We start from the raw sequence: 22761 nt of genomic DNA, 5'->3' as shown, positions 1-22761 counted from the left end.
ATTGTAACCCTATCACATATGTGAATAAGATTTTCTTAAAAACAAAATCACCTTTCTTCTTGTTTACAGATATAAGTGATCTCAACAAAATTCTCTGTAAAAATTCTTTTAAAGTATCTGCCTTCAACTCGTCTCTAAAGCTAATCATAAAAGATACTTGCCTAATCTCAAGTTTTGATTTTGGTATAATGTTGAATTAAAGTAAAAACACCTAATAAAAAATGAAGCCACCACTATAAGAGTACTTTTATGAAAATAAATTATTATAATATTTTGGGAGCAGTAATAAACAAAAGATACAAAGAACTTAGAAAATATAGCCACATTTAAATACATAAATAAATGTAGTAAGATAAAGAGGTGATTTATTTTTCAAAAACAGTGTTGGGAGTTCATGGCTAGTTCTTTCATAAAAACTAAACTGATTTAGTTTTCAAAGAAAATATATTTCTACATTCTTTACCTGGGAGAAAGATTTCTCAGCAAATCAAAAAAGCGAGCACTCATAAATGAAAAACAATGTTTCCGTTTGAAAAGAGAAACTGATAATTTTAAAAAGTGGGGAGGAGGGAAGAGAATAGTTGTTAATTATCTAAGAGACACAGTATTAACATACCTAATATGCAAACCACACTTAAAGAAAATTATAAAAGCAATCTAAAATATTACATCAATGAAAATTAAGTACCATGGCCAATTATAAAATATCTAAAATATTGCTCCAAAGTAACCAAATTAAAAAGTAACTCCACTAATCATGCAAAATAGAAAATATCAAAAAGTAAACTTAATAAAGAAATACAGAAGTCCTTTATAAAACATTATGCAATTTTATAGATAGACTGGAAACAGAGATTGAATAAAGAAAGTGACCTATCATGTACTTTTATGAAAAATTCAGTATTATAAAAATTTTAATTCTCCACATAAAGTTATATACAAATAATGGTTCATAACAAAATCCTAAGGTGCCTCCTTAGTGCACAGTAGGCATCACGTCAATCTTGCAACAAAATCTTAATATCTAATAAATTACTTCTAAACATAAAACTCACTTTTTTTTCTTAAGCAGAACAGTCTATTTTTTGTTTTTTTCCCCAAAACATCACCTAATCATCTTATGTATAAAATAATTAGAAGTAAATTTGTCAAAGTTTGCTTTTACTGAAGATAGAGAAACAGGGACTAGATTTATTCTCCCACCTGAAAAAAAAACTAAAACATCAGACGAAATATATAAAACATCAGTTTCAAGACACTGGAAAACAGAAAGGACAGGGCTGTGATCCCTAGAAGTGAAAATAAAAAAAACTTCATTTACATATGAGCACTAGATCAGAATTAGGAAATTTCCTTCTCTATGTCTAGTATGCTCAAAATTTTTATCATGAGGGGGAGCCTGAGTGGCTCAGTCGGCTGAGTGTCTGACTCTTGATTTTTGGCTCAGGTCACAAGCCCTGCATCGGACTCTGAGCTGATAGTGCAGAGCCTGCTTAGGATTCTCTCTCTCTCACTATGCCCCTCACCCGCTGGTACTCTCTTTCCCTCTCCAAATAAATAAATAAACATAAAAAAAATTATCATGAACAGGTTTGGTTTTTTTTTTTTCAAATTTTTTTTGTTTACTAAAAGGATATGGCTTTTGTCCTTTATTTTACTAACAGAGTATATTGTATTAATTGATTTATGGATAGTAAACCCTTTTGCATTCCCAAAATAAATCCACTTACTCAGTTTTTAATACTTTATTAATATATTCCTGGATTTGGTTTGCTGTTATCTTGTTAATGATTTCTGCATGTATGTTCATGAGAGATAACAATGTATAGTTTTCTTGTGATGTCTTTGTCTGGTGTGTCAGGATAATATTGGACTCATAAAATAGGTTGTAAGTGCTCCCTCTTCCCCTATTTTCCAAAAGAGTTTGCATAGGATAATTAACAGTGCTTTCTTAAATACCTGAAAACATTTAGCACTAAAGCTCTTTGGGCCTAGGCTTTTCTATGTGGGCATAAATGTAATGATCAATTTCTTTACTTTTTATAAGTACAATCAAAGTTTCTCTTACACTCTATTTATGGCAATATATGTCTTTGTAAGATTTGCCCAATTTGTTATAAAGTGGCTCATAAAATTTTCTAATATTTTAATTTCTGTAGGACAATAATGTCTCTTCTTTCAAGCCTCATTTTGGTAATTTGTGTTTTCTTTTTAAAATGGTCAATCTATCCCAAAGTTTATCAACTTTGTTGACCTTTTCAGTTCATTGATTTTCTCTATTGTTTTTATGGTTTTTATTCCAGTGATTGCTACTCAAGCTTTACCTCTTTTTCAAATTTACTTTGCTATTCTTATTCTTAAGATGGAAACTTAACATGACTGAATTGAGACCATTTTTCTTTTCTCATGAAGGTGCTCCAAATTGAGTGCTGTGAATTTCCCTCCAGGATGCTTTAAGTGAAACTCAATATTTGACATGTGATCGTTTTCATTCATTTCAAAACATTTTCTAATTTCCAATGTCAACTATTCTTTGACCTATGGGTCATTTATAAATATGTTGTTTGAATTCCCACATTTCTTTCTGGAATTGATTTATAATTTAATTCGAACATACTCAGAAAACAAACCCTGAATTATTTCACCCTTTTAAAACTTACTGAGATTTGTTTGATAGCCTAGAATATGCTCTATCCTGGAGAATGATCTAGAAGTCTGAAAAAAAAAAAAAAAAACACCAATGTATCAAAGTGGTAATTGTACCTCTCAAGCTAAATAGCTTTTCTAATTTTTCAATCTAGTGGTTCTACTGATTATAGACAGAGTTCTGAATCTCCAGCTGTAAGAGTTGAATTTCTAATGATCTTTTCAATTCTGTCAGTTTTTACTTCTTTTATTTTATATTGGGGCTCCCATCAGAGAATATACAGATGGTAAAAACCGTTTTATGTTCCTAATATACTCATCCTTTTAGCACTATGAAAATCTGCTCTTAGTCTCTAGTAATATTTTGGATTTTATAATTGATTTTGATTGATATTGATATTACCCCTCCAGTTCTCTTATGAATATAATTTGCCTACTATATTCTTTTCCATCCTTTTACTACAAATGTATTTGTGCTCTGAACCTAAAGCATATAACTGTATCTTGGATTACCAAAGAATCTGTTAATCTGTCCTTTAAGTGGAGTGCCTACACCACAAGTATGAAATTACTGACATGGTTTTTCTACTTATTTTGTAAATGCCTCATCTTTTTTGTGCCTCTGCTTCTACATTATTGCCATCATTTCTATTAAACAAGTGTTTTCAGTGTACCATTTTAATTCCTGTGATGATTTTTAAATGCTTTTTTGTTGTTAATTTTTTTTTTATTTTTTTATTTTTCAAATGTCTATTTATTTTAGAGAGAGACAGAGCTCAAGCAGGGGAGGGGCAGAGAGAGAGGGAGACAGAATTGGAAGCAGGCTCCAGGCTCTGAAGTGTCAGCACAGACCCTGACGTGGGGCTCAAACCCATGAACTGTGAGATCATGACCTGAAATGAAGTCGGCCACTCAACCAACTGAGCCACCCAGGTGCCCCTGCTATTGTTAAATTCTTAATAGTTAATCTAGGGATTACATTACGCATCGTCAACACGGCAAAGCTGTCCATTCTCACCACTTCCAATCAACAATGTACTGGAGATTAAAGCCAGTGTAGTAACACAAGGAAAAAAAATTAAAGGCATAAACAATGGGTACAAAGAAATAAATGTCTTTACCAGAGACGACTCATTCTGAGTGCAGCAAAACTCTAAGGACCTATAAACTTTCTTAGAAAACTTAGAGTGTATCAAGATCACAGGATATAACATCCACATATAAAAACGAATTAGCAATGTTTTTATATACTAGCAATGAATAAAATAAACATGAAATGAAGCAAACAATGCCATCCAGAATAGGATCAAAAAGAAAAATACTTGTAAACAGTTTAACAAAAACATAAGACCTACACACTGAAAAATGTAAAATATAAGTGAGAGAAATGAAAGATGTAAATGTAAGTAGAAACAATCCATGTCCATGGATCGGATAATGCTATGTTGTTAAGATTACAAATGTCCCCCAAGTAATCTAAAGATTCAAAATATTTCCAGACTTCCAGTTTCTGTTCTGGCATATAAGAATCTTAGAAATTGCTATCTGTCCTAATAACAAGTAAAAAAATGAACTAACTAGTAAGTCACCCACTTTTTCTTACCTCTGTAATAGAATTGAGATAACTGAGCAAACTATTGCCCCCAAATTGAAGGGAACAGAAAAGTATAGATAATTACAACCCAGAATAGCAATTTCTGCAGGCACTAGCGCCAGGATAAGAAAAACCAAACTATAATTGATGAACTGCTGGAAGCTCAGTGTGGACAACTCTGAGAGTTAAAAACTTCAGAGATACAGTCAACTGAAGGGGCCTCGACACTTTTGAGTTTTACCTCACTGATCTCTACCAGGATCTCAGAATATATAAGAGAGACCCTTGTACTTCTGGCGGGGGCGGGGGCAGAGGACCATTTTGAAACATCCTACAGTATTCTTGACTTCTTTTCAAGGTCTGCCCATCAGAGCCTAAGTGACCTTTAGAAAGGAAAATACTCAACCTTCCATAAGGAGAAAGGGAATGCCCAACTCCAGCCCACTCTAGCAATCTTGACCCACTTCAAGGGGATGGTGGGGAGGGGGTAGAAAGTGAGAAATACAAGGCAAGTTCAAAATACAGAGGTAATGGCTCACCAAAAGACTGAGATCTCATCACAGGACTATGAAATGCTTCCCCTCCTCTCACACCTTACCTGTATATTACAAAAGGCCCCCTCCTCTCACACCTTACCAGTATATTACTAAAGGCCTATTTATAGCAATTCCTTTTATCCAGTACATCATGTCTGGCTTACCCAGTACATCTACATCATGAGAAGGCAATACTAGAAGACAAAAAACACAGACGAAAAAGACAGATCAAGCATCAGAACCAGACTATGATATGGCTAGGATGTATAGTAAAAATTATACACCACAACCAAGGAGGATTTAACTAAAGTATACAAGGATAGTTCAATATTCAAAAATCAATTAATGTAATCCATCACATCGACAGGCTAAAGAAAAACTACAGAATTATATCAATAGATGCAAAAAAAATTTGACAAAATCCAAAACCCATTCGAGATAAAAACCCAGTAAACCAGAAGTACACGGGAACCCCCTCAACTTGTTAAAGACTATTTAAAAAAGCTAATAGCTAATAACCACTAAGATCAAAAACTAAGCAAGGATGTCCCCCTCAACCACTGCTTTTCAAGTTCACAGTGGAAGACCTAGCTAAACACACTAAGAAAAGGAAACAGAAGGTGTAAGATTGAGAAGGAAAAGATAAAACCATCCTGTTCAGATAACATGTTTATCTATGTAGAAAATCTGGAGTAAGGGGGGAAACACCAAAAACACTTCTGGAATAAGCGATTACAACAAGGTCACAGGGTACAAGTTTAATATACAAAAGCCAATTACTTTCTTATACACTTTGAATGAAGTGGAATTTGATATTAAAAATACAATGCCATTTCCATTAGCTGCCCTCCAAAAAATGAAATTCTATGGTAAAAATCTACCAGAATAATGTATGAGACCTATATGATGAAAATTACAAAACTCTGATCAATGATATTGAAGATCTAAATAGAGCGCCTGGGTGGCTCATCAGTTTGTTTACTGCTCGACTCTTGACTTCGGCTCAAATCATGATCTCGTGATTCATGAGTTCGAGCTCTACATGGGCTCTGCACTGAAAGCACGGAGCCTGCTTGGGATTCTTTCTCTCTCTCACTCTCTGCCCCTCCCCTGTTTGTACTCCCTCTCAAAATAAATAAATAAACATTAATTTTAAAAAGTATAAAAAATAACTAAATAAATGAAGAGTGATTCCATGTTCGTGGATAGGAAGACTCATTGTCAGAATGTCATTACTTCCCATCTTGAATTATATATTCAGTACAATTCCAATTAAAATCTCATCATGTTATTTGCAAATACTGTACTGAAAAACCAATTCTAAAGAATATATGGACAGGCAAAAGACCTAGAATAGAAAATGCAATACTGAAGAAGAAGAACTAAGTCAGAAGAGTGACACTAACTGACTTTAAAATGTATCATAAAGGTACAGGAAACAAGACACTGTGGTACTGGTTAAAAAATAAAGGTATCAACAAAACAGAACAGAGAGCCCAGGATTAGATTTCCATGAATATGCTCAACTGATTTTGACAAAAGAGCAAAAGCAATACAGTGGAGCAAAGACAGTCTCTTCAACAAATTGTGCTGAAAACACGTCAAAAAACTGAATCTAGACACACATCTTACTCCCCCTCTACACTGAAATTAAGTCAAAATGGATCACAGATCTAGATGTAAAACATAAAACTCCTATAAAACATAGGAAAAAGCTAAATGATTCTAGGTATGGCAGTGACCGTTCAGTTCCAACATCAAAGGAATGATGCATGAAACTAATAAATGATACGCTCAACTTCATTAAGATTAAAACCTACTCTACAAAAGACAAAGTCAAGAGAATGAGAAAACAAGCCCCAGATTGGGAAAAATATTTGCAAAATCTCCACCTGAGTAAGGCTTGTTATCCAAAATACAAAGACACAAAGAACTCTAAAGTGAACAAGAAGAGAACTAAAAATACTTTTACCATATGACCCAGTAATCACATTCTATGGAATTTACCCAAAGGAGCTGAAAACTCATGTCCACACAAAAAGATGCACATGGATGTTTATATCAGCTGTTCAAGAATCAACTTTAAATTCTTACAATTGATATTAAGACAAACAATACAACTGAAAATAGAGAAAAGGGGTGAACGATTTTCAACAAAGTAGAAATGCCTACTAAGCACAAGAAAAGATCCACAAAAGCACTGGTCACTACTGAAATGCAAATTAAAATCACATGGAGATGTCATTAAGTATACACTGAAACAGTAACAATCAAAGACTGCCAATACCAGGTGATGGAGAGGATATGGATAAACTAGATCTATTGTATGTTGCTGGTCAGAATGTGAAACAGTACAGTCATCTTTTAAACAATTTGGTGCTTTCCAAAAGTTAAATATATGCTTGTCATACAACAGAACAATCTACACAATAAATGAAAACACATGGCCCATATAAAGACTTGTAAGCAAATCTTGGTAACAGCATTATTTGTAAAAACTCCAAAACTTAAATAAAAAAGTTTTAATTTTTAAAAATTTCTATCTTCTGGTAAATGGCTAGACAAAATGGGGTATCTTTCTAGATTGAAGTACGATTCAGTAATTTAAAAAAATACGTCTGTTACAAGTGAGACGTGCTCAATATGGGAGAATCTCAAAAACATGCTGACAGAAGCCAAAAACAAAAGACTACTTCTAAATATCTACAGAAAGTATCTAATGACAGAAAGGAGATCAGATTAACCGCAAAAGAGCATGAGGGAACTTTTTCAGGCAATGCAAGTCAACTGTAAATGTCATGTACCAATGTACACATTTACCATAAATTATTCAACTGTGAACTTAAGACGGATGAATTTTATGGTATGCAAATTATACTCCAATAAAGCTATTTCAAGAAAACTGTCTTAAAAAACAGAAATAAATTTTTACCAACTTGGAGTATGCCAAGATTAATTAGAACACATAAGTATTACAATAAAAGGGGGAAAAAATCATCCTTGAGGCTTTGTAACAATTAAAGAAGTTGCCACTGAAAACTGCAAAGGCATGAAATAGTCGAGGAAAAATATATTCAACAGATATATCTGTTAATTTTTATCCATAAGTAACTCATATAACTCAAAAATAAAAAGACAACCTCTAAAGAACTGAACCAACTTTTCACAAAAGAAGGTATGTGAATGGTTAATAACTACATGCAAAAATGCTAGTAGTTATCACAGAAATGCATATTAATACCACACAATCCATTACATACATAGCACAAGAGCAAAAATTAAAGATTAACCATATCAAGCACTGAAAAGGATAAGTAATGGGAACTCATAAGCTGGTGGTGGCAATATAAATGGTACATCAGTCAACAAAACATTTGGCAGTTCTTTTAACAAGTTAAACATGCCTACCATACAACTTAGCCACTGAAGTCTAGGTATTTACTCCAAGAAAAAAACACATGTTCATAAAAAGACTTGTTCAGAAATGTTCATAGGTGCTTTATTCATTATAGCAAAAAATTGCAAACAACCTTAATGTCTTTCAACAGTAGAATGTATAAACACATAGTGGTACATCCATACAATGGGATACTAATGAACAATTTTATAAAATGAATTATCAATATACAGAGTAACATGAAGGAATCTCCAAAACATTATGCTAAGTGAAATATTTTAAATACAAAATGCTAGACAACTTATTGTTCCATTTATAAAAAATAGTGGTAAATGTGGGGTGTCTGTGTGGCTCAGATGGTTAAGTGTCTGACTTCAGCTCAGGTCATTATCTCACAGTTTGTGACTCTGAGTCCTGAACTGGGCAGAAGAGACCCTGCTTCAGATCCTCTGTCCCCCTCTCTGTCCCTGCCCTACTCACTTGTGGACATACAGACTCTCTGTCTCTCAAAAATATAAATAAACATTTAAAAAAATAGTGGTAAATGTAATCTATTTACTAGAAAGCAGAACAGTGGTTGCCTGATGATGAGGGTACAATATATTATAGATTATAAACTGACAACCAGACAAATGGCATCTATAAAAAATTTAGATCTATGAATACACTTGGTGAAAAATTGAATGCTTCTACCTTCTCATCCCTAATTCCCCTTCAATACAGAACAAGTAAATAGTGTCTGTTCTCAGCACATCTATTTTCTATTTAATTTTTTAATGTTTATTTGTTTTTGAGAGAGAAAGAACATGAGCAACGGAAGAGCAGAGAAACAGAGAAACAACTTGAAGCAGGTTCCAGGCTCTGAGCTGTCAGCACAGAGCCCAATACAGGGCTTGAACTCACGAACTGCAAAATCATGACCTGAGCTGAAGTCAGATGCTTAACCAACTGAGTCACCCAGGCGCCCCTATTCTCAGCCCATCTCTTCAACACTGTAATTTCTTCCCAGGGCAATATGACAGGAAAATGGGGAGAAGGCACATTTAAATTAGGGGAAAAAAAAGAAACTGTCAATTCACACATCAGTAGACAAGAGATCAGAAAAATCCTAAAGAATCTGTAAGACAGCTATTAGAATAACGTGAAATTTAGCAAGGCTACAAGATATAAAATCACACATACAACACCTCAACAGTGAAAATTACAAAACACTGCTGAGAGAAAACTACAAAACACTGTTGAAAAAAATTAAAGACCTAAACAAAAAGAGTGATGCACCTTGTTACTGGTTTAAAAGATAAACTGTTAAGATGTCAATACTACCCTGGGTGCCTGGGTGGCTTAGTCAGTTGAGCATCCAGCTTCGGCTTGGGTCATGATTTTGCAGCTTGTGGGTTTGAGCCCCATGTCAGGCTCTGTGCTGACAGCTCAGAGCCTGGAGCCTGGTTCAGATTCTGTGTCTCCCTTTCTCCCTGCCCCTCCCCTGCTAGCGCTCTGTCTCCTCTCTCTCTCAAAAATAAATAAACATTAAAAAATTAAAAAAAAAAAAAAAAAAAAAAAAAAAAAGATGTCAATACTACCCCAAATGGTCTAACAGATTCAGTGCAGGTGCAATCAAACTCCCAGGCTTTGAGCAGCAGGCAAAGAATATAAGATTAGAAAGGAAAAACAGTAGGAAAGTTCTCTTTACAGAGAGGGGGTACTCAAAAGTAAATGCCCCAGGTTTTTCTTTTTTTTTAATACTAAACTTATTTTGAAATTCATGTGCAACTGCAAAGAACCTATAATGACCCAAACGATTTGGCAGAGTTGGGAGGACCCATACATTTTGTGATTTAAAGCTAGAGTCAGCAAGACAATGTAGCAATGGTACCACACACAAAAAATCAATCAATGAAACAAAGTAAACAACTGGGAAACAGATCCACACGGTCAATTAAATTTCAACCAAGATGCAAAGGTAATTCAAAGAAAGGACAGTTTTGTCAACAAACGGTGCTAGAGCAATTGAGTATGTATAGGTATGAAATGAGATCCACATATCATACACTATGTAAAAAACTAGACACAAATAGATCACAGACCTATCATAGCATAATCTGAAACTAAAAAACTTACAGAAAAAATTATTTAAAAATTATGTGTAATCAAAGATTTTCTACCTACAACAACATAACTATAATCCATTAAAGAAAAAAACCTGATAAATTGAGTTTTATCAAAATTAAGTTCTTCTGCCCTCTGAAAAGCAATCCACAGAGTGAAGAAAATATGTGTGTGGCACATATCTGTTAAAGGACTTGTGAAAAGCGTAAGGAACTTCTATAACCAAAAAATAAGAAATTGTACAACTCTACCTGCCCCTCCCAAAAGGGCAAACGATTCAAAAAGACACTTCACAAAAGATATATAACTGACAAATAAGTACATGAAAAGATGCTCACAATCATTAGTCTTTAGGGAAATGTAAATTTAAACTACCATCAGATACTATCACATACCCACGAAGACATGTAACTTAAAAAGATTGACCTTAACAAGTGTTCGTGAGGAGGTGATACAGGCATTCTCATATATTGCTGGTGGGAATGTAAAATGGCACAACTTTAGAAGAATATGGCACTTTAAGAGGTTAAGTATCCCTCTACCCCATAATCTAGCCGTTCCAAAATATATACTTATATGCCCAAAATAAATGAAAGTATGTGTACACATGACGGGTTATAATCCATTCTCTTCCCATGTATTTACTCAAAAGATAAGACATCGTATGTTCACATAAAGATTGTACACAAATGTTGATAGCACCATAAGTCAAAATAATCAAAAACAGAAAACCACCCAAATGTCTACCAGTAGCTGAACTGCAAAGAGTGGTCCATACAAGAGAATACTGCAATAAAAAGGAAATCAGATGAACACTAAGGGCACTATGCTGAATGAAATAAACCATACAGAGCACAGAAAGACAAATACTATATGGTGTCACATGGAGAGTTCCAAAACTTTTTTTTAAAACCTGATTTCAAATAAAGACTAAAATGGTGGTTGCCAGGTACTCAGGGGAGAAGGAATTACAGTGATGAAGGTCAAAGCAAACAAATGTGCAGATACAACAGTAGTGACTTCTGGTGATCAAATGTATAGTATAGTGACTTAAAGAAAAAAGAAATGAAATATTGAAATAGTGATACATATCACAACATGGATAAATCTCAAAGTAATTTTAGTGTGAAAAGCTAGACAAGAGTATATATTTTATGTTTCACTTCGTATAAAATTGTAGAAAATGTAATCTATAGTGACCAAAAAAATAATAATAGTAATTAATAATCCCTGGGGACCAAGGGAGCAAGGACGGATGAAAGAAAAAGTTTACAAAGGGGCATGAGCAATCTGGGGTGGGGTGAGGGGGGGAGTGATGGATATGTTCATTAGCTTTATTACAGCACTAGTTTTACAGGTGTATGCATACACCAAAACTTACCAAACTATTTTAAACATGCACAGTTTAGTCTACAATTATACCTTAATAAAGTTGTTTAAAAAATTAAGAAAATAAAAACGCAAGCGACCAAATGAGATAAAATGTGTGCAAAACCTGTCACCTTGCAGCATGAATGTATTAAAGATTCCTACAAAATAACAAAGACAAACAGCTCAGCTTTGAAACAGGCAAAAAAAAAAAAAAATTAATAGGCAGTTCACAAAAGAATATAGAGGAAGCCACAACCAGTAAGCACAAGAAAAAGTGCTCAGTATCACCAAGCAGGAAAATTAAAATTAAAACCACTTCACAGTGACTAGAATAGCTAAACTCTAAGACTGACAATCACATGTTTGTGACTATGTAGAAAGAGCAAAAGAACTCTTATACACTGCCAGTGGGATTTTAAAATGGTACAACGGCTATGGAATGGAGTTTAGCAGTTTCTCATAAATAATTTCTCTATTAAACTTCAAGACACATTATAAAGCTATAGTAATTACAACAGTGTGGTATTCAAGCAGGTATGAACAAAATCGAATGGAAGAGATTAGAAGCCCAGAAACAGGCACATCTGTGGATATTTGTTTATTTAAAAAAAAAAAATGTGGCATTCAACAAGAATGGGAAAAGGATACATAGGAATCCATATGGAAAACCATGCAACATTATCATACTCAAAAATCCACTCTAAGCAGGGGACCTGGGTGGCTTAGTCAGTTAAGCACCCGACTCTTGATTTTGTTTCAGGTTATGATCTCACGGTTCCTGGGATCAAGCCAGCAACGGGCTCTGCACTGACAGTGTGGAGACTGCTTGGGATTCTCTCCCCCTCTCTCTGCCCCTCCTCTGGTCATGCTCTCTCAAAATAAATAAATAAACATTAAAAAAAAATCCATTTTAAGTAAATTATAGGCGTAAATGTAGAAGGAAAACAAGAAAGTGCTAGAAAATAATAAAGAAAAATATCTTCATGACTGCAGGTACCATAAACATTTCTTAAGCAAAGAAGACAAAAAGAAAAAGACTGAATTGCTCTGTATTAGAGTTAAGAACTTTCATTCATCCAAAGACATTGCTAAGAGAATGAACAATACAAGACACAAGGAAAATATTTTCCAACAAAAATAACCAAGCAAAGATGCTTATTCAGGATATATAGAGAACTTCTACATCTCAGGAACAAAAAGACAATGCATTACAAAAATGGGCAATGGATTTGAAGATGCGCCTGAAAAACAAAAAGATTATTCAAATAAAAATGTACTCATTAGCAATCAGTAACATGCAAATCAAAACTATAATGAAGTATATAAATTCAACAGAGTAACTGAAATGTATCAGGATAAAAAATAAAAAGCTCGACAATACCAAATGTTGGTGAGGATGTGGAACAACAGAAATTCTCACACAATGCTGGTCAGAGTGTGTACATTAGTACATTCGCTTTGGAATATAACTTGTAATCAACAGTATGTATATGTTGTTCATATGAACATAGACACATCCTGTGAGCCATCAATTCTCTGCGAGGTGTACCCTACATAAATTCATGCCCATGTGCATCTAATGTATAAGAATGTTCACAGCTGCTTTCCTAGTAACAGCCCTCAACTATAAAATGTAATGCTAATAAAGAAAAATGAATTAACTCTAACTACATAGATGCATCTCATAAACAACACTGGCTCGAAGAAGCCATACACAAAAGAATACTGTATGATTACATTAACACCAAGTTCAAAAGTAAACAAAAACCAAACTACGGTGTTTAGGTATATGTATCATCAGGCTAAAACTCTACAGATACCTAAGACTAATTAAAACCTCAAAAAATAGTAACTTTGGGTGGTGGGGGGAGTAGGAAAGTTGATTTGAGGAAAGACTGCAGGCTGCTTCTAGGGTGCTGACAATGTTCAAATTCTTGTTCTGGGTAGTAAATAGGCAAATGTTCAAGAAATTACAGTAACTCCCTGATATGCACATTAGGTTCCTATTAGGTCAGAAATAGAAAAAAAAAAAAAAAAAAAAAAATTTTCTTACTCACATATGTATTTAAAAAAAAAAAACCCACGAAGATTTTAATAAATGTAGTTAGTTATCTATGTAAATGGGTTAAATGGTGTGGAGGACACTGAAAGTGGGAATAATAATATTTAAAATACCTCTTGTTCTACTGTTTTCACTTTTGAATGGTACAAATTTACTTCAAAAAACTATCTTAAAAGTGTGTCTTTAAAAAAAGAACACTATTGGGGCGCCTGGGTGGCGCAGTCGGTTAAGCGTCCGACTTCAGCCAGGTCACGATCTCGCGGTCCGTGGGTTCGGGCCCCGCGTCAGGCTCTGGGCTGATGGCTCGGAGCCTGGAGCCTGTTTCCGATTCTGTGTCTCCCTCTCTCTCTGCCCCTCCCCCGTTCATGCTCTGTCTCTCTCTGTCCCAAAAATAAATAAAAAACGTTGAAAAAAAATTTAAAAAAAAAAAAAAAAAAAAAAAAAAAAAAAAAAGAACACTACTATTTACAATGCTATTTACAGGTGATAACTTTACCAACCCAAGACTAGCAGTGTGCCTGACACATGTAGGCACTAAGTGTTTGCTATATGAATTAATGCCCTACTACTGGAGATATTCTCTGACTTCAATGTTGGTTCCCTTCTTCTAAGCCTAACTAATCCTGCTGATCTGTAGAATCCATTGTCACAACTGTTTCCCCAAGAAAGTTTTCTTTACAGGCCAAACAGACCCTTTTCAAACAAGGGAGTCATCCCAAACCAAAGTAAATCAGTATTTTGTCTTAAGGGTAGAGTCTTATAGAGAGATGACAATACTTATTTGCACCATAAATTAATGTTTGAATGAATAAATACACGCATTAAATTTTATTTAAAAATCACAAATAAAGTCCTTGCTTTTTTTTTATTTAAAATTTTTTTAATGTTTATTTATATTTGAGAGAGGGAGAGACAGCGTGCACGCATGCGTGCACATGAGTGGGGGAGGGGCAGAGAGAGAGAGAGACACAGAAGCTGAAGCAGGCTCCAGGCTCTGAGCCTGATGCGGGGCTTGAACCTATGAACCATGAGATCATGACCTGAGCCGAAGTGGGACACCCAACCGACTAAGCCACTCAATTGCCCCAGTCCTGGCTTTCTTGAGCTTACAGATTTTACTGTAGCAACTATAAAGTGAACTCAATTCCAGAAAGAGACTAAATTCATTTCAGAAGACATTTACATTTCAGACTTGATTTTTTACTTATATACTTAGTTCACAGTAAATTGTAAATAAATACTTTACTGATTTAAAATACATATAAAATTTCGAATGTCCTGCCCTCAGTGAAGTTTCTGAGAATTCCATAATTTGGGACACAAAATTTCCCCTCCAAAGTGAAACACAACTTGCTGTATCTCATGCCATCAACCAAACAAAAAAAAAAAAAAAGAGAGAGAGAGAGAGAGAGAGAGAGAAAAGGCACAATGCTTGGTTGGTTTTTTGATTCTAGAGGTAACATATACTGAGTGTGCTACTTTGACCCATTTTCAGCGTCACCCACAAGGCTGTAAGCGAATTCAAAATGGAGGATAAGCCACTGAACCATTGCAGTCTTATGAACCTGCACATCTAATGGTACGTATAGGGTCCATGGCAAACACAGATGCTCTACAGAAACTCTCCCAAGCACTAATATGAGAATGATAGTGCAGATGTCTACAATTTCTGAAACACTTATGATCTCCTCTGGAAATAACTATTATCCTTTTGAGAAACAAGCTCTGGCTTGCTACTGGGCCTTAGCAGACGCTGATGACTAACCACAGGACATCAGATGACAATGCTGCCCGAACTTCCTATAATGAACTGCATAGTTAGGCACAAGTACCAGGAAGGGCAATAGCCATCTATTATGGAAAATAAGAAACTGAATTTACCCAAGAGCTGGTAGGTAGATCAGACTCCAACATCAACTCCTATTGCAGTGTCTCCTCTACCTCAATCTATGCTTATGGCTACCTAGGGAATTCCTTATGACCAGCTGACAGAAAAAGAAAAACTGTGAGCCTGTTTTATCAATGGGTCTGCACCCAAAAGTGGACAGCCAAGAGGTCACTCAGACATAACCCCCAAGGAAGATGGTAAAGGAAAATTGACCTAGGGAATAGAATTACAAGCAATACATTTAGTTGTCCTTTTTTATGGATTTAGAGATGGCCGGAATTATTGATCAAAAGAGATTCAAGGGAAGTTACTAATGGTATGGCTGAAAGGTTAGGGACCAGGAACGAATAGGATTGAAAGGAAGATTGGTAACAAAAAGTCTGGGAAGTGGTATGTAGAAGGACTTCTTTCAGAATGGGCATAGACTTTCAATATACCTGTATCTCATATGAATGCCTGAAAGGCATCCACCGTGAAGGAGGCTTTAATAATGAGGTGACTAAAATGCCACACTCTGTGGAAGTCAACCAAACTCTTCCCTCAGCCACACCAGTGCTTGTTCAATGGGCCCATGAATACAGTGGCCATGGTGGCAGAGATGGAGAATATGCAGCGCTTAACTGCTAATGCTACTGCTAGGAACCTAATCTGCCAACATGAGAGATTAACAGAAAGTCTCCTTATGGGTACCAGCCAGCCACCTAGGGCCAGATTATTTACAGTGAACTTTCCTGTCATGGAAGAGCCAGGTATTTCTCCTCATTGGAATAAACACATATTCTGGAAATGATCTACATTCCACATCCATAATGCTTCTGCCAGCACCACTATCCATGGGCTCACAAAATGCCTGCTCTACCATCCTGGCACTCTAGACAACACTATTTTTGATCAAGGCACTCATTTTGCAACAGCCTATGTACAGCAAGGGTTTCTGTCTCCCCCAATAACCAGAATACACAGATCTGATATTCAAGGCATGGAAGTAAGAGCGGCTCTTCTCACTACTATACCTAGTAACTCATTCAGAATTTTTGCTGCCCATCCAAAAAACTTTGTTCTGGTTTTGAGTCCTAGTGCCCAAAAGAAGATTGCTTCTATGAGGAAACACAATGGTTCCACTGAATTAGATACTTTCACCTGGCCAATGAACCAACAGGCAGGGGAAGGGGTTACTCTAAAGGCCTGAGTAATTGATCGCAATCGCAATCACAAGCACAAACTGAGTTGCTGCACAAAATGGGGGGATTCCCTTAGGCTCCTTGTACTGCCATGTCCACTATTCAAAGGTTATGGAAAACTACCACCACCAACACAACAGAGCAGGACATTTAAGGACCCATCAGAAATGAAGATTTTGTTAACATCATCAGGTAAAGGATGCAGAACGGATGAATGTCTGGCTGAGGGCAGAAGTACTGAATGGGTAGCTAAAGAAGGAAGCCAGAGGTACCAATTACAGCCATGTGACCAATCAGAGAAATACGAAATATGGATTTTTCCTTTGTTTATTGCATTTATGTCTGTATTTATGTAAATGTTAACCATTTTCTTCTTCCCTCTGTTTCCCTTATTTAAGTATAGTTTGGTGGAAGCGAACTTTAGTCTTTGGTTAACAGAATTTTCAAAAGCACTGTGATGCACTATATAATTCATATAACCAGTAATGATTGTTAGGACTGTGCAATTCCTTATTTTAGGGAAAAGGTAAGAAATTCTTCACTGGTACGAAAGACAGTTGTATCTTTTAAGGTGACAACAGAGTTGTTTTGTTGTTGGATGGGAGTTCAAATTTGTTTAGAAGCATCCATGTAGAAGCTAAGGAACTCAGAGTGGACTGTGCCAGTTATCCACTGCCTTTCAACTGGAAATACATTCATGCTGTTTCAAATCTACTTTCCAATAAAGGATCTAGATTCAGTTAACGCTATCCTTCTGCCAGCTGAAAATGTTAAAGCTTTGTCAGTAGAGGGTGCTAGCAGAAGAACAATGCAATAGAAAAATTGTCTTTCTCAAGGGGAAGGGAAGGGAGAAGTGCACCAGTGTGTGCGTGTGTCAAGACAAAGGAGGTCCTGTCCCCAGCCTCGGGGCCCAACCACACCCTAGCAGGGGGAGGGGAAGTTCTCTGGTCAGTCCTGGTCAGCAGTTCCCTTCCTGCCAGCCCTGACCCTATGACTGAGGACGAGGTCTGGCACAGGCAACCCAGTGAAGTTCTCCACTACCTACTGGGGCTACAACTAACATACTTCCAACAAAATCTGAAATCATGGGGAGAGGGCCCCCCTGCCAAATTTGTTCTTTACTGGGGTACTCTCCCTTAGCTCCTTTACCCTTCTTAGTGCCTAATCTCTTAAATTAAACTGTCCATGTTCGAATTACTGTGTGGTTTCTGTCTCCTGACTAATGCAGGGAATATCAAATATTTTTAATAGAATAAGCTATACTTTTATGAACTAAAATGCTACTATCATTCTTCGTATACTAAGCAGTGCTCATATTCTGTTGGTATCATAATAACTATATCCCAATGTTACTATGCTATAATAATATTGAGAAGCCAAAAATTACTTAATACTTCATATATGCTAAGCATGTTCTAAATTTATCTGCACTGATTATTAAGTCTAACAATCACCCTACAATGACCTATTACAAAAATGGCTCAGTAAGTTAAGCATCCAACTCTTCATTTAGGCTCAGGTCATGATTTCACAGTTCATGGGTTCAAACCCTGCATTGGGCTCTGCACTGACAGTGTGGAGCCTGCTTGGGATCCTCTCCTCCCCCCCCCCAAAGTAAATAAAGCTTAAAAAAAAAAAAAACCTAAGAAAAAAAAATATGTGTCAAATGAAAAATGTGCATCCCCTACCCAGAAATGTTTATTTTTTTAAATTTTATTTTTCTAAGTAATTTCTACACCTAATATGGGGCTCGAACTCATGACCCTGAGATCAAGGGCTGCATGCTCTATCAAATGAGCAAGCCAGGTGTCCCCAGAACTGTCCTTTAAATGATTAAAAAAACTTCTATAATGTTTTTTGTGAAGTTCATGATGGTTAGATTAATGTACCATGAGTTTGTTGTTTAAAATGTCACACATTTCTGTCACTTATTTTTTTTTAGTGTTTATCTTTGAGAGAGAGAGAGAGAGAGAGAGAGAGAGAGCAAGAGCAGGGAAGGGGCAGAGAGAGAGAGGGAGAGAGAGAGTATCCCAAGCAGGCTCCATGCTGCCAGTGCAGAACTCAAACTCATGAAACTTGAGATCATGACCTGAGCCTAAACCAAGAGTTGGACACTTAACTGACTGAGCCACCCAGGCATCCCCATTTCTATTATTAAAAAATTAAGCTTTGTTGTCCTTTTTTTTTTTTAATTTTTTTTTTTTTTTTTTTTTTTTTTTTTTTGAGAAGGAAAGAGAACACGTTTGCTCAGGGAAGAGGCAGAGAAAGAGAAGTAGAGAAAGAATACTGATGTGGGGATTGATCTCACAAAACGAGATCATGACCTGAGCCAATATCAAAAGGTGAACGATTAACTGCTTAACCAACAGAGCCACCTAGGCACCCCATACTTCCTTGTCTTGATATAAATAACGGTGAGTTATTGTGGTTGATTAATGGCTACAGAAAGTCTTAACAAATTCTTGACCATTCATCACAGCAGACAAAAGAGAGGAAATATTTAAAATAACAATACTAATATTCCAAAAACTTAACTGTAATCTCTATCATTCCAGCTTATCCTGTTTCAGTGGCTAACTCATTACAAATTCATTAATGTGAATCTCAGAAACACAGGGAAAAAGAAACAATAGCCAAAAGGCTTAAATAACCAAGAACGACTCTGCATTTTATTTGTTAAAATAGCAGATGCTTTGTTTTATTCTATTGGTTCTACTGGTTCAAGAAGCACAGACTTCATTAAATCGAAAGGCAACCATGTAAAGTTTCAGGACTCCAAGACAGGAATTTAAAAGTGGCATCAAAAATCAATGGGGTGCCTGGGTGGCTCAGCTGGTTAAGCATCCGACTTCAGCTCAGGTCATGATCTCGCACTCCGTGAGCTTGAGCCCACGTCAGGCTTTGTGCTGACAACTCAGAGCCTGGAGACTGTTTCAGATTCTGTGTCTCCCTCCCAATCTCTCTGCCCCTCCCCCACTCATGCTCTGTCTCTGTCTCAAAAATAAATAAATGTTAAAAAAAAAAAATCAAATGATCCATAGCATCTATCAAATAGACTATACCTTCATATTTAAATTTAACAGTTTTGTAACTAACAGCTACAATTAAAAGTCTTACTTCAAAAGTCTAAAAATCTCTTCTAAACATTATTGGAAAAAAGTCACTAAAAAATTACATTTTTATGCCACCAATTATTTTAAGAGAGAGCGCATGAGCAGGAGAGAGAGGTAGAGAATCTCAAGCAGGCTCCACACTCAGAGCAAAGCCCGACCTGGTGCTCGACACAGGAGCCACCCAGGTGCCCTAATGTCGCCAAATTTTAATATGAAGCCCCCAAATCTTAAGAACTAACAGAACAAATTCTAGAAGAACACCCCATGTGACCATTTTTCCAACCACCTTTCTCTTCTTTTACCTATTAATTATGATGGTGATAATTAACAATGACTTATAATAGCCAGCCACTAGCCTAAGAGCTTTATATATGTTAAGTCATTTATTTCTCAAAAGTAACCTACGAAATAGGTTCTAGTATTGTCCCCATTTTACAAATGGAGAGTGATTACATAATTTGCCCAAGAAATAGTAGAACACAGACATGAACTCAAGCAGTCTGGCTCTGGAGGTCAATGTTTACAGACTTCTGTTCAGAACTTTGAGTAGCAGAGCTTGCTAAAAACCTCAAAGAGACACTTAAAGTAGGTGCTATTATTATACTCACTTTACAGACAAGGAAACTAAAATATGTACAAAATCATATAAATAGTAAATGATAAATCAGGACTTTAACCTAGTTTGCTTGACTCTAAAAACCATTTTCTTAGCTATTAACATGTATCACCCTCCCTGTAACCATTAATATTAGCAACAAATCCAAAACGCATCAGATAAATCAAACAAATTCCATATAAAACTAAAGATCAAATCAAAGTGAAGATACTATGTCAAGACATAAAGAGTACACCCTCAGAAATAAGAAATACAGGTTGCTTGCTACTATTTCCTACAGAACCAGCAAGTAAACACAATTATAAGATACCTACTTAGAAAAATTACACATCCTACATAAAACAGTTTACCATGAGAGATAAAAAGTTGTAATGTTAACGTTGCCTGCCATATATTCTAAGCAGCAAATGTAAACATACCTGCAAGGAGGCAAGACCATGGAGTCTTTCATAAGCACAGATCCAGAAAGCAGGATATACCAACATCGGGCAACAGTTTCTGAACTGTTCAAGTAAGTAAGTTAATGAGTAAGTAAACATACACATTTCACCTGTTACATGGATTCAATACAAAATACCTAACATGAAATATATTCTAATATCACAAATCATTAAAAATTAATGGAATTTTGGGACATAGTGCCTGTTGCTAAAAAATGTACCAACTTATAAGACTATGTTCACGTGGGAAAAAGTGTAATCACTATCTTAAGATACAGACTTCAGAAGAATATGTTTACTAGCTCAATCTTATTAATTTGATCATTAGCATCACATTTTCCAATTTTGTGTAGTGGATAACATTTGATGAATATGAAAACTTAAAATTCTGTGCTACACATGCATATCATAAAATCCTATACTAATAACTTATATATATTAAAGACAATATTTGGAATTGACCACTTCATCAATATTGTATCTTCACTCAACTAGAAAGTGAACCATAATCTATTTCTTTTAAATTTTATTCTGACATACACAAACAAAATACCTTTTGTATGTGTTTCAGGGATAAAAGAATACCGGATGACTCAAGTCTCTCAACATTTTAGTTAAATCTCTAATGGAAACCCAGCATCTTGTTAGATCTTAGTGTATAAACTTATCTTTCTGTCCTCTCAAATATCTTTATTTACCATACCTAAGGTTTTAATTAATTCCAATCTGTAGGAAATTTCAGTATCTGTAAAACAAATCATTCCTCTGACATGGAGAACTATTTATCTAGCTATCTACTTGACATGTCAACTTGAATGTCTAACAGAGAACTCCAATTCAACAAAATCTACCTATTATTTCCTTCAAGCTTCTATTTTTTGTAGTATTCTCTGTCCTCAGCGAACACTGCTCTTCTCCATCCAGAAACCTAGGCTTCCAAAACATTCCACACAGCACTCAGGGTAAGCTTTCTATGTCAATCCTAATGCTCACCATGAGAAGGGAAAATTCTTGTCAACTTTCCAAGAGACACTTCAAAATTCTTTTTAATTTCTTCAAATCTTCATTGAGGGAAAATGTAGATGGCTGCAAATTTCCTAGTTAAGGTTCCTTGCTTAAAATTCTACTTCCTTACTCTTGTGAAAGAGGACTTACAAAGTCAAGAAAGAATAAAATCAAAAAACAATCTGCCCAAAATTAAGACAGAACTAAGTTATAATTGGATGCCACCACAAGCCTCCAATTTTTATCTCACTTAGCTGAAGTGGTCACAAAGTTATCAATTAATTCTATTATAAATGCAGAAAATCCTGAATTTCACTCCTACCACAAAGAGAACCATGCCAACCCATGAATAAGAAACTGTTTAGACCTTACAAAAAATTTCACACTCAGAGCATGGTGTCGTACTGCATTTGAACAAGTAAACCCAAGCAAAGTAAAATACTTTAGTGTCGGCCATTCTATCTCGTTCCTTTGGCCAAAAAAGGAATCAAAGAATGAACCAGACCAAGGAAGGAAAGCATACTTAATGTTGTCAGATCTTCTATCTTCAAAGGCTTCAGATGCTCCTAAGATAAAGACCAAAATACGCTTAAGATGGCCTCCACCTGATTCTCCAGAACCTTCTCTTCCTGTTTCCTCTTCTTTCATCAAGGTGCTTGCACACACTGATTTACTTTCACTTTTTCTACCATGTTGCTTAAGATCAACTACACACTCTTTTCTCTGCCTTTACCAACCTCTGAATTTAAATTCTTCAGTTAACTTCCACATTCTTTGCAAGTTATCTTATTATTAACCAGATACAG

General features: G+C 35.6%; 1 protein-coding gene across 8 annotated transcripts in view; it reads right to left on the bottom strand.

The window, feature by feature from the left end:
* The window catches only part of RAPGEF6 (Rap guanine nucleotide exchange factor 6), a 187576-nt gene that overhangs the window by 141434 nt on the left and 23381 nt on the right, over window positions 1-22761 (bottom strand). For 7 of the 8 annotated variants that reach the window (XM_019422096.2, XM_019422082.2, XM_019422091.2 and 4 more), the window contains exon 4: window positions 20930-21013. The exons of the other annotated variant lie outside the window; for it this stretch is intronic. In XM_019422096.2, coding sequence (XP_019277641.1) covers window positions 20930-21013 — 84 coding nt within the window. The remainder of the gene's footprint in view (window positions 1-20929; window positions 21014-22761) is intronic. 8 annotated transcript variants of the gene reach the window in all.

This window comes from Panthera pardus, unplaced genomic scaffold, assembly GCF_024362965.1.
Source record: "Panthera pardus isolate Hobbes unplaced genomic scaffold, ASM2436296v1 HiC_scaffold_2, whole genome shotgun sequence".
Classification (NCBI taxonomy): Eukaryota; Metazoa; Chordata; class Mammalia; order Carnivora; family Felidae; genus Panthera; species Panthera pardus.
This window is presented reverse-complemented; position numbering and strand designations above follow the sequence as displayed.